The sequence below is a fragment of the Heteronotia binoei genome, chromosome 17 (genome assembly GCF_032191835.1).
Source record: "Heteronotia binoei isolate CCM8104 ecotype False Entrance Well chromosome 17, APGP_CSIRO_Hbin_v1, whole genome shotgun sequence".
Classification (NCBI taxonomy): Eukaryota; Metazoa; Chordata; class Lepidosauria; order Squamata; family Gekkonidae; genus Heteronotia; species Heteronotia binoei.
Window position 1 is genome coordinate 4,884,992 of NC_083239.1, and position 18,194 is coordinate 4,903,185.

At 45.4% G+C, this 18,194-nt stretch overlaps 1 protein-coding gene across 2 annotated transcripts in view; it reads right to left on the minus strand.

Annotated features, from left to right (window-relative positions):
- Positions 1–271: 271 nt before the first annotated feature.
- Positions 272–18,194, minus strand: part of SULT4A1 (sulfotransferase family 4A member 1) — a 45,192-nt gene continuing 27,269 nt past the window's right edge. Inside the window, exons 6-8 of one of the 2 annotated variants that reach the window (XR_009556329.1) lie at positions 8,386–8,524; positions 6,045–6,146; positions 344–492 (exon numbers count right to left, since the gene is read on the minus strand). Coding sequence is in view for 1 of the 2 variants with exons in the window: in XM_060257492.1 (XP_060113475.1) it covers positions 380–492; positions 8,386–8,524 (252 nt within the window). In the remaining variant the exon portion in view is untranslated. Of the gene's footprint in view, positions 493–6,044; positions 6,147–8,385; positions 8,525–18,194 lie in introns of both variants that reach the window. The other variant, XM_060257492.1, reaches the window with a different exon arrangement.

Sequence of the window (18,194 nt, forward strand, 5' to 3'; positions counted from 1 at the left end):
TCATTAAAATACGATCCAATTGCCATGGTATTTACATGGTCTTTTTACAGGGTTTTGGACAAATTTATGGAGGATAGGTCTGTCAGTAGTTATTAGCGAGGACAACTAAAATATAACCACATTGAAGATCAGAGGCTGCAGAAAAGCAATAGGGGGAAATTACTGCACTAACACCTTGTGTGTAAGTTTCTCAGAGACAGGAGACCTTTAGATCAACCCACCAGGTTTCTTCTTAAAATTCTTAACTTCCCAGTGCATTGCGTCCTTATTCTTTAACTCCTGACACACATAATAAGTACAGTTTTGTGTCTAGTAAATGACAAATGAATGCAGAAAGCACTTCTACGTAGAATCTTTGTATTATAGACATGCATTTTTTTTATAAATAAAAGTCAAATGTGAGGTCACACTTTCCCATCTTTTGTTTGTACACTAAATCAAATTTCTCATTCATGGAAACAGTGAAGATGTCTTTCCAGAGCCCAACTCGTCCTGGAATAAATAGAAAAGACATAAATTATAGTGATGATGCTATAAGCAAAAGTGATTATGCCACATCCTTCAAGGTAATGGGCAATCATTGATAGATTGCTGACCTATATCTCAAGTAAAAGATAATACAAGAAACAAAGTAAAATGTCTATTATAATTAGTAGAATCAATCTTTGCACAGGGACACACACTGTACCTCCTCCATGAGGTCTATTGGACAACCCGCTCAGACCCTTTAACAGTGGATTGTTCAGCCTCTACTGGTCAACTTTGTTTCAAAAGCAAAACCAAATTGCCTTGAGGTACAGAGATAAATAGTGAGAACACCCTCAGAGTAATCAGTAACATGGATGAACCAAAGGCAATGTTTTTTCTAAAGGCCTCAATGGACCACATATTAGAAACTGAAACATGAAAAGAAACATTTAACCTCATACTGGTCCATATTTAACTCTATCCTTCCACAACTGCTTGTTTATTTCCTTTCCTCTCCTTATACCCCCTTTTAGAGTTATAAAACATTCTGTTAAACCAGAGAAAGTCCAGAAAATGTTAAACAAGAAATACATTTTTTAAAAAAAAGATGGATGACCCACTGAAGCTTAAGTGTTGCCCACATTCAGTTGTATTCTAGGTCACAACTTGTTAGATTTTGCCCACCAAGCTCAATGGGAAAAGCTGCTGCTATCTGACCAATCCCTTTCTGCTGATCTCCGCTGTTATTCCCTTTCTTTTTGTGATAATAGAATGACTTAATGTACAAAAATATGTTTAGATTCTGGTCCTCACTGAAAATCACTTGTAACTGCTGTTCTACAAATGGTAGAGTAGTAGGTGGGTTATTATATCTCTGTTTAAAAATTCCAATCAAACAAAATTGGCTGGCAATTGTGATGTTCTGTTAAGTTGTCTACAATTCAAAGCAGAACTGAGATGCCAATTTAGTAGGTTATAAAATGTGTAAATGGTATTTTGATGGTACTTGCAAAAAAAAAAAATCCTTGACAAGTTACAATCTCAATAATGGCCATTACTTGTGCACATATTGAGACCAAAGTATCTAGAAAGGATTTTCTTCTCCTCACTATCCTATAATGCAGGGGTCCCCCAACCCCTGGGCCACAGACCAGTACCGGTCCATGGCCCTTTAGCAACCGGATCAGGAGGTAGAGGCGCTACACCGCCCTTTCACCTGCCCAAGACCTGGTGAACGAAAGAGGTGGTACAGCCTCATTCCGAAGATGCCTCCCCTTACAGAAGGGGCAGCGCTGCTGCAAACTTTGCTTACCCCTCATTTATAGACCCCTGTTGATATCAGCTGATTGGTGGGGGTCTTTAAATGGGAGGGGGAGGCAGATTGGCCACTTCTGCAATCTGACCACCTAGTGGGGGTGGTGGCAGAAGCAGCCCCAGTCCCCCCCCCCCATTTAAAGACCCCCAATGGGGGCATGAGTGGGGGAGCAGCCTGGGATGGCAAAAAAAAATCAGTGCCCGCCCCCCCCCCCCATGGTCCCATGGAAAAATTGTCATCCATGAAACTGGTCCCTGGTGCCAAAAAAGTTGGGAGCTACTGCTATAATGGGAGGACTTGTGGGCAACCAATGAAGTTTTGTTGGCAAGACATCCAGGGTGGATAAAAGGAAGTACTTCTTCATGCAGCAAGAAACAAAACTGTGGAATTTACTGCCAGTGGACATAGCGATGGCCACAAGTATGGATGGCTTTTTTAAAGGGCATCAGCAGATTCATAGAGGGAAAGTTAATCAATGACTACTAGCTAAGATGACTAAATAGAACTTCCCTGTACAGAGACAGCAACCTCCGTATACCAATGCTAGGAGGAAGTATCTAGGGGAGGCTTTGGTCATCTGCTGGCCATCCAGGACAACTGGCTGGCTACTGTGTCAGACAGGATTGTTCTCATCCAAGCAGGGCACCTCTTTTGTTCTTAAGATCAGGTTTGCTGTGCAATCTGTGTCTTGGGCCTATCAACTGCATTGTGATGACAAAGCTCCATTGTTGCTCTTTGCTCTGCTCACTCTGTTCTAGCTTCTTCAATCCCAACCCTCCTTTCTGCCAATTGGCTCATTAACATTTAACAGGGGCATGGGTAGAAGGAATAGAGGTTTCAAAACTGGATTCCTGTCATGGGTGCTGGGGACCCTGCAGAAGAAGCTGAGCCTGCAGAAGAAACTGCGCCCCTGCCACCTGCACCAGTGCCCCTGCCTCCTGCTGGAGAAGATCCAAGCCCCCCTGCCTCGCCCTCTCGGGTGGCTCGTGTGTGTGACCGCCTTCGTCAGGACCTCAGGGATCGGAGGAGGGCGGCACGCTCACGAGCAAGACGCTCCCTGAGCCCTGAGTTTTGAAAGGATTCTGGCCCTTCTGGAGTGAGGATGCTTGAGTCTCAGCAGGATCCTGGCTGCCTCTCTGAGCCAGCAATTAGCCCAAATGGGCAACAGCCAGCAGAGGGCTATATAGCTGTGGGCTTTGGGAGGAGGCTTTGTGGAAGCAACTAGTCACTTACCTGACGTTCTAGCATCCACCTCGGCTTTTGACTGTGGCTTCTGGACTCCCTGACTTTGGCTTCTGGACCTCTGACCTGTGATACCTGGACTGTGATTCGGTTTTGGCGCCTTGGACCCTCTTTGCTCACCAGCTACAGACCTTGGACTGCCCCTGGACTTTGCCTGACCCGGCCTCAGCCCATGACAATTCCACATTTCTCTGGTACAGCACCATATTTGCAATAAATTTAGTACCATACAGATTTTTAAAAAACCCTAACATTATATAGAGTAAGAACATAATTTTCTTCCACTATATTGTGTGATTGGTTCCATATGTCCATGTATGTTTGTATGGTCTTCTGAGGATCCAGAGCTAGATCGAACACAAGGGCTTAAGGACAGCACCAAGTGAAGAAGGAGGCAGAGTTTACACATTCAAGATAGGATTATTGCCCCTTTCCACTCCCGTGTTTTCAAAATGTATTTACTATGCCTGTTGCTGTATCACAATCACTTCTTCCTACCAAAAGAGGGGAACTAATACTGAAACTGGAAGATTATCTTTTTTTTTAAATGGAGGTGTAACTTTGGAGTAAGGGAGAAAACTGTGGATGAGCTTTGTGTGTGTGTGTGGGGGGGGGGAAGCCAACACCACCTGACTTCTGGCTTCTCATACTGAAACAACACCTTGATCTGGAATTTCTTAGCAGGAAGATAAACACCTTTAATTATGGGTCAAACACCAGGCACTGTTGTTTTTTTACTTTTGGGCACATAGGATCCCACCCCCGCAAAAAATGAAGAGCCAGAGGTTTATTAAAAGCAGATAGGATATTCCACAAATGGCCGTGAATGCCACGAGACAAAACTTAGGAGTCCTGTTGACCACTCTATTTATCTTTCTCTTCGATGGTAGCTCAAAGCAGCTTAAATTGTTCTCCTCTCCACCATTTTATTCCCTCAACAATCCTGTGAGGCTGCTTACGCAGAGAGAATACGACTGGCCCAAGGTCCCTCAGCAAGCTTTCATAGCAGGGTGGGGATTTAACCTGCGTCTCCCAGATTCTAGTGTGACACTTTAACCACTACACTACACTGATCCAACCTTTGAACACGCCTAGAAAAAATAATGGTTTGTGAGCTTTGTCTGGCAACAGGTATGCCTGTAGGGTTAGGGTTCCAGATCTCACCTGGCTCCCAGCAGGGGATGCTTATTATGCACACAAGGCGCAGTGTGATGACAACACCCGGAAGTGACATCATTGTGCCAGGCACATCAGGCTCTGATGGAGCTCTTTGGGGGGCAAGGAACCCCCCACCGGCCAGCTCTGTGCCAATGGGTTGGAGGCCCCAAAACAGGGGGAACCCTCACCCCAGCAGGAGTATGGGAACCCTATACATCTGCCATTTCGAGTTGCAGCCAACTTTGGGTGTGGAGGCCAAATATTCAGTGTCTCTCCCCCCCCCCCCCCCCAATTTTTTAAATGTTTCTACTCCTGTGGCCCTACTAGACCTCTGAGTACCTTTAAAAAAAAAATTAGCTTAGCAGAGATTTGTTTCTCACTGTGAGGGAGAAAGGATTAGTTCTTCTCTTCCTGTCCAGGGCTTTAGGGAAGTGAGACTGTACCTGACCCTGCAGGATTCTTCCCCTGACCAGGCTAGTGCTACTGTTAGGATAGACAGAGATATTCTAAATGAAAAATCTTGTATCTTCACTGAGAACCACTACATTCCATTCATATTTTACTAGGCACCACTCCTCAGGATGTGTGTTTCATGGCTCACCTAAGGGATCCTGACAACTCTCAGACAACGTTCCCTCTAAGCTGTGGAGTCTCATGAGGAACAATTCTACTTTGTGAGCTACAGGCATTAAAGCTGTGAGCAAACAATTTGGCCACTGCAGAAATTAGTTTGTTCTGGGGCCATCCTTCCTGAGCTAAGACAAAAAATGTGTGAGCCAGAGGCTAAAAAAACCTGCGAGCTAGCTCATACTAACTCAGTTTAGAGGGAACATTGCTCTCAGATAATGTCAGTAAGATCTTGGGAAATTTGCAATGCACCATATAAGAGTCGCACAAGAGTGAGAGGGCCTATATGGCCTGGTGTACTGTGAAGCCAGTCCTGGATTTCAGGCTGCTTCAGTGCTCCCAGGCCTGCTCTTTGCCTCAACAACCTGAAGCAATAGTGTCCAGAGGCACAGCTGGCCACATACGTTCCTCACTGCACACTTGAGAGGCACCAACTCTTCCTTTGGGCATAACTTGCAGCACATATGAACGTCTGAAGCTGCCTTCTACTGAATCAGACCTTTGGTCCATCAAAGTCAGTATTGTCTTCTCAGACTGGCAGCGGCTCTCCAGGGCCTCAAGCCGAGGTTTTTCACACCTATTTGCCTGGACCCTTTTAGTTGGAGATGCCAGGGATTGAACCTGGGACCTTCTGCTTCCCAAGTAGATGCTCTACCACTGAGCCACAGCCCCATTCATGGCTCTCCAGGGTCTCAAGCCGAGGTTTTTCACACCTACTTGCCTGGACCCTTTTTAGTTGGAGATGCCAGGGATTGAACCTGGGACCGTCTGATTCCCAAGCAGATGCTCTACCACTGAGCCACTGTCCCTCCCCTAACTGGCAGTGGCTCTCCAGGGTCTCAAGCTGAGGTTTTTCACACCTATTTGCCTGGACCCTTTTAGTTGGAGATGCCAGGGATTGAACCTGGGACCTTCTGCTTCCCAAGCAGATGCTCTACCACTGAGCCACCATCCCTCCCCTAACTGGCAGTGGCTCTCCAGGGTCTCAAGCTGAGGTTTTTCACACCTCTTTGCCTGGACCCTTTTAGTTGGAGATGCCGGGGATTGAACCTGGGACCTTCTGCTTCCCAAGCAGATGCTCTACCACTGAGCCACCATCCCTCCCCTCGCCTCTAAAGTTTGACTGCCATTATGAGTTTGACTCCCATTATGCCATTGTGCTACGTATGATGAAATTTTGCGAGCATCTGTTTTTCAACCACAGGCATAGATAGCTGGTCAAGAAGTCACCCACCTGGATTAATGAACTGATTCATGACACTGTGGTTTGTGATGAGCACAGAACAAATGTAAGGAACTTAAGCAGAGAGGTCTCTTCTGAGTAAAGATCAGTGAGCTAAAGGGGAGGAATGAATGAAAACCAACATAAAGCAAATAATAAAATGTAATGGGTAAATTAAATATAGTTATTTATAATCTTAACTCAAAATTTTAAATCACAACTTTAAGGGGTGGGGGGGGGAGGGAAGAGGAAAAGACACATTCAGAGGAAAACTATTGCTAAACAACAGAGAACAAACAAATGAATTTAAAAAAATAAGTATTTATTTAAAAAACAAACGAACACTGAAAACCAGAAACGTGTTTGATCAAATACTCTGGAAGAGAAAGTTTATGCCAAATGAGGTTCATCAATGGAATGAACCATACAGGGCTCCTGTTGAAGTGGAAATGACTTTAGGCTCAAAAGGGGAAACAACAGTGGCGTTTTCCATATTGCCCTAATGTTCCGTCTTCATTCCTCTATGTTACTAGGGGGGTTTTCTTGCGTCCAGACAACTTCATTAACATCCCCATGCCATCCTGGTTTTTCCTTGTCTCCCCTCACCCCCACAATTATTTCCTAAACTAGTCTTTCTTGTACTTTACTTCCACTGTGGAATGAATTTGAAAAATAGCCTCTAGCACTAAATTTGAACAATTTTCCCCCGACTTGTGGATGGCCGTCCAACCCTGGTCAGAAAAGGTGGGTTTGGACAATGATTTTTTTTTAAAAAAATTTGCATGCCAGCATTTCAACACTTCATTATTGATGGTGCCTGTGTTGAAACAAAAATTCAGTCCCATTTGGAGACCTGACACCAGCAGCCAATCATTGCCTTACCATTCCTTCAATCACACTGAAGAGCAGATTTTAGCGCATCACTGGGGACCATTTTCAAATACATTTTTGCAGTGTATGCAGCTACCCTTAAAACATGTACTTGAAGGAAACAAGCCGTTGTGAAATGTGTACTGATGCAAGTCAGAGAAAGGAATTCAAAAAAATGTTGGGGAGCCAGTGAGACAGAATGCTCAAATGTGGGAAAAGATGCAGCCCAAAAGGGGTGAGACATGTACACCAGGTACAACTCTCAGGTGTGGTGTGGTGAGCGTGGAACATACTTATAGGGAGATCCTTCAGCCCCCTTGAGGCTACTGAAGCATTGCAACCTTCAGCGCTTGCACAAAAAGAAAACAGGAGGAATGGAAAACCGTCTATAATGATCAGATGGAACACTGATTGGGAAAGAACAAAGAAAACGTGCAAGTGAGAACTGATTGCACTGATAAGTGCGATTGTTGGAACTGCCACAACGCTGACATAAACTGAAGGCAGCTGCAGTGATACAGTATAAGAAAAAGAAAGCAGATCTTTTTACCTTTTAGGGGAGTCAGACCCATCCTTTCCTGTGCTGCACACTATCAAAAAAGGATCACTCCAGGACACACTATCTGTCCGATATTACCTTTTACAAACTTCATACATACTTTGGCTCAATGCAATATAACTGAACTGAACTACTGGGCGAGTACATATATGAACATATGAAGCTGCCTTATACTGTATCAGACCCTTGGTCCATCAAAGTCAGTATTGTCTTCTCAGACTGGCAGCGGCTCTCCAGGGTCTCAAGCTGAGGTTTTTCACAACTAATTGCCTGGAACCTTTTTAATTGGAGATGCCGGGGATTGAACCTGGGACCTTCTGCTTACCAAGCAGAGGCTCTACCACTGAGCCACCATCCCTCCCCAAACATATGAACATATGAAGCTGCCTTATACTGAATCAGACCCTGGGTCCATCAAAGTCAGTATCGTCTCCTCAGACTGGCAGCGGCTCTCCAGGGTCTCAAGCTGAGGTTTTTCACACCTATTTGCCTGGACCCTTTTTTAGTTGGAGATGCTGGGGATTGAACCTGGGACCTTCTGCTTACCAAGCAGATGCTCTACCACTGAGCCACCATCCCTCCCCTGCTCTCCAGGGTCTCAAGCTGAGGTTTTTCACACCTATTTGCCTGGACCCTTTTTTGGAGATGCCAGGGATTGAACCTGGGACCTTCTGCTTCCCAAGCGGAGGCTCTACCACTGAGCCACCGTCCCTCCCAATTGCAATTTTTCTTACAGAAAACAGAAATATTTATATGTCTTAAATATATGCCTAATTTTATATGCTAACAACTTTACGAATTATTATTTTTTTATGTTGTTAAATCATTAAATAAATTCAGATGGGATGGGAAAGCAAACATCCCTGCCCTCCCAGTTCTTCACCCGTAGCTGCAAAATTTCTGGAAATTTTAATTTCGACATACCCCTGCCAACCGGGAGAGCTTCTGCATTACAGCACTGGTCAATGAGCTGGTGACAATGCTCCACCATGGATTCCAACTGCGCTTTATCATAAGAGACACCCAAGAACCTCGCTAGTTGCTCAACGATAGTTGTAAGGTCCTATGAAAAAAAAAGATGATGCACTTGTACATATAAAAAGGCAGGCCAAAGGACACAATGCTAGAAACAACAAGCTACCACTGCAAGTAACAATAAACTCTGAAAAACAGCAGCTGTAAATGAAGCAGTTAATTTCTCATTTTCTAATTTGTGCTGTTATAATGCCTCGTAGCATTATGGGTATTTCAGAGAGGTATGGTGCTAGAGGCTCCTAGACTGATTGTTCTGGGGGAACACATTCATGAGTGAGGATACCTTCTCGGGATTGGCATAAGATTTATAGCTTCTGTGACTGCCTTTTGTCTCTCTTAAATCAGACTGGCCTAAAACATGACAGAGGTCACACCCTGGAATTAATCCTTTGCATTAAGACTTTTGATGGAAGTTTTGCTTTCAAGGCTAGAGATTCACCCCAAATGATGGTCTGACTACTACCGTCTTAAAGTCGAGGTGAATGTGGCTCTAGTATCTCTCATGAGAGAGGAAATGGTTAAAATCCTCCACCTACAGAGGCTCATGAATCCTATTGGATGCCAGAACACTCTGGGGGATTTTAGGTTTCCAAACATGTGTTCTTTTGAGGCCACAGTGGAAGCATGGAATGTGAAGCTCTTAGATTGCTCCATGTCAACCTCTCCCACCACGGAGCTAGTACATCTGAAAAAGGTTAGGAGATATCTAGAATGGTGCTGGTGGAGAAATTGTACTGAATCTGACAGACCATGCTATAGAGCTTATTGTAAGCAGGGCTTTTTTTTGTAGGAAAACCCCAGCAGGAACTAATTTGCATATTAGGCCATACCCCCTGATGCCAAACCAGCTGGAACTGCGTTCCTGTGCATTTCTGCTAAAAAAAAAAAAAGCCCTGATTGTAAGACCTACAAAGCAGTTGTGATGGGGATGAAGAAAGGTTATTTCTCTAGTAGTATGAACATATGAAGCTGCCTTCTGAATCAGACCTTTGGTCCATCAAAGTCAGTATTGTCTACTCAGACTGGCAGCGGCTCTCCAGGGTCTCAAGCTGAGGTTTTTCATGCCTATTTGCCTGGACCCTTTTTAGTTGGAGATGCCGGGGATTGAACCTGGGACCTTCTGCTTACCAAGCAGATGGTCTACCACTGAGCCATCGTCCCTCCCCAATCAGCTACTACATGTCCACCCCAATTGTTCCAAGAAAACTCGGTACTTGCTGATGCTTCAGTCTGAAGCTTTACTACTCCAGGCATAAATAATTAGCTGTGACACTTTTGCCACGTTTTCTTGCTGATAAAATATCAAGAATATGCCTTGATCTGAGCATCAGGTGTAACACAGGAATGCCAGAAGAAAGACCTGACTGGTCTATTCATAGATCATTTTATTCAAGTTTCTGTGAAGGATGTTGACAAGATCCTGGGATCTGTGAAGGCCACTACTTGTACTTTGGATCCTTGCCCATCCTGGCTGCTAAAATCATGTAAGGACCACATCAACAAATTCTTAGCATCAGTTATAATAAATAAAAGCCCAACCTTGGTGGCAATTCTGAGGATTTTCATTCATTAGATGTGGCTTGCACAGGATTGGTTCACACTGTCTCTGCCGTGCCATTGACTGATTCTGCTCTCCCCGCCCACCGCCAGCCCCATCAGGCAATAATTCCAACATAAACCCACTGACCTTCGAGGGAGACAATTCTGTGCTGACAGGGGGATTCCTGATCAGTACTGCCTCTCCTCAGGGCCTGGTTGTAGGAAGTCCAGGACCAGTCTGTCTGAGAGCAGGCAAGGAAGTGCGAGGATGTAAGACAGGGGAAAGATTTGTGGTGCCTGGCCCCCCCCAGCTATGGGTCTGTGCTCATGAGAAAACAGTAGGGTCCCTTCTCTTCAACTGAGACAAAAAGAATGTTCATTCACAGCAGGGAGGGGCCCTTTCCACCTGCCAAGAAGTTAGGGCTTCAGAGTGGGGTCTGCCAGATCCAGGTCCTTGCTGTGGAAGCTGACTGACTGATTTCAGTCCAGTCACAGACTTCCAGCCTAACCTTCCTCACAGGGTTGTTGTTCAGATCACATGGGGGGAGAGAATGATGTAAACTGCTTTGCCCCCCCCCCCCATTGTGAAGAATGACTAATTTTCCTATAGAGAGACTGCAGAGAGGACAAAGGTGAAGGAAAACTGAAGTCAGAGGGGCAGATAAAGGGAAGAAGATAGGGTTGCCAATTCCAGTTTAGAAAATTCCTGGAGATTTAAGGGGCCAGCCTGGAGGGCAGGGTTTGTGGAGGGGTGGGATCTCAGAGAGGTACAATGCCATAGACTCCAAACCAACAGTTTCCTCCTGGGAGCCACTGTTGCTAATCTTCAGGTGAGGGCTGGAGATCACTCAGAATTACAATTGCTCTCCGGATGCCAGAGATCAGCTCACCCTGAGGTGGGGGGGAGTGAATGCCTTCACTTGGGTGGGTGGAAAGACAGTAAGGGTGGCAGACGTTTGCCCAGAGACCTTCAGTGGTACCTTTCCATGTTGTTGGGAAATTCCTGGAGATTCTGAGGTGGACTTAGAGGAGAGCATAGGAGTTAGGGCTTCAGAGTGGGGTCTGCTGGACCCAGGTCCCTGCTGTGGAAGCTGACTAATTTCAGACCAGTCACAGACTTCCTGCCTCATAAGGTTGTTGTTCAGATCAAAGGGGGCAGAAGAGAATTATGTAAGCTGCTTTGGTTCCCCCACCCCACCCCCACTGTGGAGAAAGACAGCCTATGTAGAAGCTGCAGGGAGGGGGAAAGGACATGGAAAACTGAAGTCAAAGGGGCAGATAAGGGGAAGAAGATAGGTTGCCAAATCCAAGTTAGGGAATTCCTGGATATTTAAGGGGTGGGGTTTGAGGTACAATGCCATTTCTTCCTAGGGAACTGCTGGAGATCACTCAGATTTACAACTACTCTCTAGATCGCAGAGATAAGCTCCCCTTGAAGTGGGGGGAAGTTAATGCCTTCACTTGGGTGGGTGGGAAGACAGCAAGGGTGTCAGGTGCTTGCCCAGAGCCTCCTTCTAGAGCCCGTTGTATTTTTTTTTCACAATGGACCTTACTCCTAGTCTATTATAAATCAGTCACTAACACAAGGCACCTTCCCTTGACCCCTCAAAGAGGTGGTTATCTGTCAACTTCTTTATAAAACCATCCCAACATAAAAATGATGCAATCTATTATAGCCCAGCCTGAAATCTTTTGGGGCAAAGTGATTGAAGGAGCAGTAGCAGACCAGTTCCAGGTCTTCTTGAATAACTCATCTGCTCTATATCCTTTTCAGTCTGGTTTCCAACCAGGCTATGGGACAGAGACAGGCCTGGTAGCTTTAGTTAACAACTTCTGTCTAAATGTAGACAAAGGTCAGGCCCCTCTGTTGCTCTTATTGGATCTATCCAGGGCTTTTTTTTTGTAGAAAAAGTCCATCGGGAGCTCATTTTCATATTAGGCCACACACCCTGACATCACCATTGTTTTACACAGGGCTTTTTGTAGAAAATTCCACAAGGAACGTATCTGCATATTAGACCACACCCCCTGATGCCAAGTCAGCTGGAACTGCGTTCCTGTGCATTCCTGCTCAAAAAAAGCCCCGTATCTGTCTGCAGACTTTGATTCAGTAGATCATACCATTATGTTGAGGCACTTGCAGGCAGAACTGGGTACCAGGGGATGTGCCTTAAACTGGTTCAAATCGTGCCTCATGGGTTGGGCTCAAAGGTTTGCTACTGGAAACTGTCAATTAGTGAGGAATCTGTATTGTGGGGTTCCACAAGGTGCAATTAATTCACAGTTTGGGGGTTGGTTGACATCAGTACACTACTAGCCAAAAGCATATCAAGGGGGATGATGGGGGGCAGTCTGCCCCAGGTGTGCATTGCCTCCATCTCTAAGGGAGGAATCCCCCGACCCCTGAATTCCAAAAAGCCTGGTTGCCAAGCTTGGCTTGTGAGTTGTGCTCTGCATTTGGTAGATCTATACCTCTGTATCAGGCAGCCCCATAGCCAGGATTTGTGAAGTCAGTGGCCCTCAAATTTTTTCAGGGTGCACTCAGTGGCCTTCCATCCCACAATCATGCTGCCAGCACCCCCCCCCCCACAACTTTCTGTTCCCTTCCTTTCCCTGTCTGTCTCAAAGCTAGCTCCTCCCTCCACTCAAATCAGCTGCAGGAGGGGCAGCTGAGGCAGCCTCTGGCACGATTTCCTTCCCCCTTCTGCTGCCGCTCCTGCATGTGATTGAAGTCGCAGGGAAGGGAGGCAGGCAAGTGGTGACTGCAACCCTCAAGCAGCTGCTCTCCCCACTGCTCTCCACCCATGATTCCAATTACATGCATGAGGGGTGACAGAAGCAGTGCTGGCCTCTCACATGTAAAATTACACCGGAGGCTGCCTCCCCTCCCCTCCAGCACACGACTGGAGTCAGGGGACAAGTCGAGGGGGCAGGTAGGGCTTGAAAGTTGGGGGGGGGGCTTGCACAAAAGTCAGGGGGCTGCGCCCCATGAGGCCCCCTCGTGGCGATGGGCCTGGTATCAGGACACAACTTCCATTTCCCTCTCTCATGACTGCACAAGGGAAAGTGTGAGGGCTGTGGCTGAGTGCAGCACTGCTGTAGGTCCTGTTTAATTTCCCTCTTGCGTATGCACACAAGGGAAGGGTCGGTGGCCGTGGCCAAATACAGCATGGCTCTAAAGAAGCAGACAACGCAAAAAAGTTGGGAGTGGAGTAGGGAGAAGCTTGTCCACCTGTGAGTGCAACTAGCTTACCAATGGTCCCTGCCTGGTGGGAAAGCACTCTGAAAAGAAGGCTGTGCTTTTGCAATCCAGGTCTCAACATTGCATGCAATGCCCGTAGCTCTTGTAGGAGTTGTCCCTGAACTCTGTTCCATCCTTAAGATTATGTGTGTTAAACAGCAAGCAAAGCAAGCCAAAGCAAAATCATATCATGTGTCTAAAACCAAAAAGCATAATTGGCAGTCAAATAAAAGGAGGCCATTGACAGTGAGAACTGCTGTGAGAGCTCTCTCAGCCCCACCCACCTCACAGGGTGTGCGTTGTGGGGAGAGATGATATAGATTGTAAGCTGCTCTGAGTCTCTGATTGATAAATTGATAAATCCAATGACGTCTTATTATTATTATTACTACACTAATATATAATGAAATAATTATATAACTCATGGCCCAATTGCTAACAGGCAATGGACCGGTACCAGTCCGCGGCCTGGGGGTTGGGGGCCCCTGGATTAGATGACCCTGGAGGTCCCTTCCAATTCTATGATTCTATGTAATTTCTGAGCCTCTAGCCATTATTTTTGAGAATTCTTGGAGAACAGGTGAGGTGCTGGAAGACTGGAGGCGGGCAAATGTCCCCATCTTCAAGAAGGGGGAAAAGGAGAATCCGGGTCAAACTGACCCATCAGCTTGATATCTATACTTGGAAAGGTTTTAGAACAAATCATCAAACAGTCAGTCCTGGAACATTTAGAAAGGATGACTGTGATTACTAAGAGCCAGCATGGGTTTCTCAAGAATAAGTCTCTTTTTTTGAGAAAATGACTACCTTGCTGGATCAGGGGAATGCTGTAGACATAGTTTTTCATGATTTCAGTAAGGCTTTTGATAAGGTTCCACATACTATCCTTGTTGACAAGTTGGTAAAATGTGGTTTGGATCCTGTTACTATTAGGTGGATTTGTAACTGATTGACAAATCACACCCAAAGAGAACTTGTGAAGGGTTCCTCATCCTCTTGGAGAGGAATGACAAGTGGAATGCCTCAAGGATCTGTCCTGGGACCTGTTTTGTTCAACATCTTTATAAATGATTTAGATGAAGGAATAGAGGGAATGCTTATCAAATTTGCAGATGATACTAAATTGGGAGAGGTTGCAAATACAGTAGAAGACAGAAACAGGATACAGGATGATTTTGGCAGGCTGGAAAACTGGCTGGAACCAATAACATTCATTTTAACAGGGATTAATGTAAAGTTCTGCATTTAGATAGGAAAATCCAATGCATGGTTATAGGAGGGGGGAGACTTGTCTTAGCAGTAGTACGTTCAAAAAGGATCTAGGGGTCTTAGTGGACCATACACTGAACATTAGTCAACAGTGCGATGTGGTGGCTAAAAAGGCAAATGCAATTTTGGGCTGTATTAACTGAAGTATAGTGTCCCAGATCATGTGAAGTGATGCTATCGTTTTGCTCTGCTCTGGTAAGACCTCACCCGGAGTATTGTGTTCAGTTTTGGGCACCACATTTTAAGAAGGATGTAGACAAGCTGGAACACGTCCAGAGGAGGATGACGAAGATGGTGAGGCCAATAGTATTGTGTTTAGTAATATATCATCCGTAGCTTCCTATGATTTCAGTGTGCTGAAGAGAAATCTAGAAGTACATTCCTCCCCTTCAGGAAGTATTTAAGGTGGGCCTTAAAGAAGGATGCCACTTAACAGTTGGTCCCCGTTCCAAAATATGTTATCCCTGCGTCATGAGTCCCCAAATGGATGGGGAGAGATATTATTGCCTGTGCAGATTATTTAAAATGTTGTTTTAGTAGTGGTTGCCACCACAGCACAAGGATCTACATTGTGTTACTAGAGTTAGACTGTGGTAATAATTTTGTGGCGGGCCCCACCTCCTGTGGCAGTCTTTTTGAGGCAGTCATTTTGTTGCCGTACTCACCATGCCATGTCAGAATTACAAAGGTTTATTACACAGGCTCAAAACGGTTGGGGACCCCTGCCTTGTATACAATTTTTTCTGGATAGCTCAAGATTATTTACATAGCGACTACTTGAGAAAACAATTTCTGTGGTCCTATTAACAGTTAGGAAGTACTTTTATTTGCTAAAACTAAAAATAATTGCATTAAAAAAAACGATGATGTATACATTCCAAATGCAAATATCTTTTATTTTAGAGGAAGAGGGGGAAAGAGGTAAAGTTATTATTTTCCCTGCAATTATACAATCCATAATATTTGAAGTGTTGTGATTATAAACATACCCAATAATCAGAATTGTTTTTGAAATACACCAGTTTGGGGTGGCTTTCTGTTTATTGGCAATTTAATTTTGAATATATTGATGAACACCTCCTTTTGAGCCTTGTTATGATTCTTGTGTTTGCATTCTGACCAATAGTTTGGTCTCAAGAAAAAGGTATAACATCAGTTTTATTGAATCATTTGGATAAGGAAAAAATAATGTGATTGCTGTATGAAATGAGAATAAGCAGAGGCAGTGTGTGTCAGTGTATTGAGTCCTCCGTCCACAGCATGACAGAAGAACGAAGCTGCAGGTGGATCTACAGTGACAGCATCTGACAGGTCAGGTCAGATCAACCTTGGGAGTGAGCCAGTTCTGGCCGGACTGTTACCAGGGGAAAGCACCTGCTGAAATCAGCAACTGTATGGACTGCCATGATTGGCTGTGCTGTATATATAAGGACTACTGTGCCAGACAGTATTTCTCTCAGTCGAGAGTTGGTTCCTGGCGTAGCACTTTGTCGCTCAGTTTAATGTTATTCACCGCACTAGTTGTATTGTATACAGTTTGTAAATACACTACTTTTATACTAGGTGCTGGTGTGCGGCTCAACTTCTTCCCAGAGTCTACTCTTAAGCAGTTCTCTGTTCTGCACTCTGCACATGCACCACCAATAGTGTGGTGTAGTAGTGTAGGGCTAGGATCTGAAAGACCTTGGTTCAAATCCTAGCTCTGCCACGAAGTTTAAAAGTTACTTTCAGCCTAACCTGCTTCACAGGATTGCTGCGGTGATAAAATGAGTAAAAGGAGAAGCATGAAAACTTCTCTGAGCTCTTTGGAGGAAGGGCAGAGTAAAGGATTTAGTAACGTTAATGGCTAAGTCCAATTCTGAAACGGATCTTAAATTCATAAAATCCAGACTAGATCACTACAGAGGCAACAGAGAACACACTTTGTGACATCTATTGTATCCAGGGTTGGGGGCAGGGGATCCCCTGGATTGGAGACTCTCCCCCTTCTTCAGGGTCATCAGGAAGTGAGAAGAGGGGAGGGAAATGTCTGTTGGGAACTCTATTGTCTCCTATGGAGACTTATTCCCATAGGAAATAATGGAGAATTGATCCATGGGTATCTGGGGCTCTAGGAAGGTGGGGTGTTTTTTGAGGTAGAGGCACCCAATTTTCAGTATAGCATCCAGTGCCTCTCCCCAAAATACCCAGGTTTCAAAAAAGAGTGAACCAGGGGGTCCAATTCTATGAGCCCCAAAAGAAGGTGCCCCTATCCTTCATTATTTCATATGGAAGGAAGACATTTAAAAAGGTGTGCTGTCCCTTTAAATGTGATGGCCAGAACTCCCTTTGGATTTCAATTATGCTTGTCACAGCCTTGCTCCTGGCTCCACCTCCAATGTCTCCTGGCTCCACCCCCAAAGCCCCCAGATATTTCTTGAATTGGACTTGGCAACCCTAATTGCATCACTTTGTACATATGGTTTACTTGTTTTTTAGTAAGTAATTATGTCACCTTCTTATATATTCTAATCGCTAACTCAGCCATATCTGAGGATACTTAAATCTGAAGAATGGACTTGTGAACAGAAAAGATGGAACTTTCTACTAACTTGAAAAACACCTTTTAAAATTACATTGGGGGTTTAAAATCCCCCCAAAATGATTAAAGAAGTGTCTGTCACTTTAAGAGATTCCCTCGCTGGCCACTGTTAGGCAACCACAACAGTCTGGGTTTCTGTCAGTAAAAGGCATGGGGAGGAGAGGACATGTTCCGGGGTTATTTTGGTTTTGACAAGGACTCATTGGTGCCAGCCCCAGAGGCAAAATCAATGGGCAACTTACTACCACCCAACTTGTATGATATACCTAGGCCTGGCTACTCACTACTGTTCAACAGCAGCCCTGCATGCAAACACCAGTTTGGTGTAGAGGCTAGAGTTTCGGACTAGGACCTCAAATTCCCATTCTGATGAACATCTGAAGCTGCCTTCTACTGAATCAGACCTTTGGTCCATCAAAGTCAGTATTGTCTTCTCAGACGGGCAGCGGCTCTCCAGGGTCTCAAGCTGAGGTTTTTCACACCTACTTGCCTGGACCCTTTTTTGGAGATGCCAGGGATTGAACCTGGGACCTTCTGCATGCCAAGCAGATGCTCTGCCACTGAGCCACTGTCCCTCCCCTGCTCTCCAGGAACTCAAGCTGAGGTTTTTCACACCTCTTTGCCTGGACCCTTTTTTGGAGATGCCGGGGATTGAACCTAGGACCTTCTGCTTCCCAAGCAGATGCTCTACCACTGAGCCACCGTCCCTCCCCAATGTGAATCACAATGATGTGAAAACTCATCTGGTGACCCTGGGCCCGTTCCACATTCTCTACTTAATTTGCTGAATAGGCAGTGGAGAATGGTCGCTGAGAGCACTTGATGGCCTACCACTCACCCCTTGGCTAACCAGCTCTCTGGGAGAAGGGTTGAGCCCAACTCACCCAAGCTCTCCCCAAAGTGGGAGAGGTGCCACCTAGCCAGCCTGAGGCAAGGCAGGGGAGCCCAGCCTACTGTGCCGCATAGAAGAGGTGATACGGGGCAGGTTGCAATACCGGGCTCAGCCCTCTCCAGGCAAGGCAGACATCGGCACCAGGCCTGTCTGAGCCCTGTACAAGGTGAGGCAGA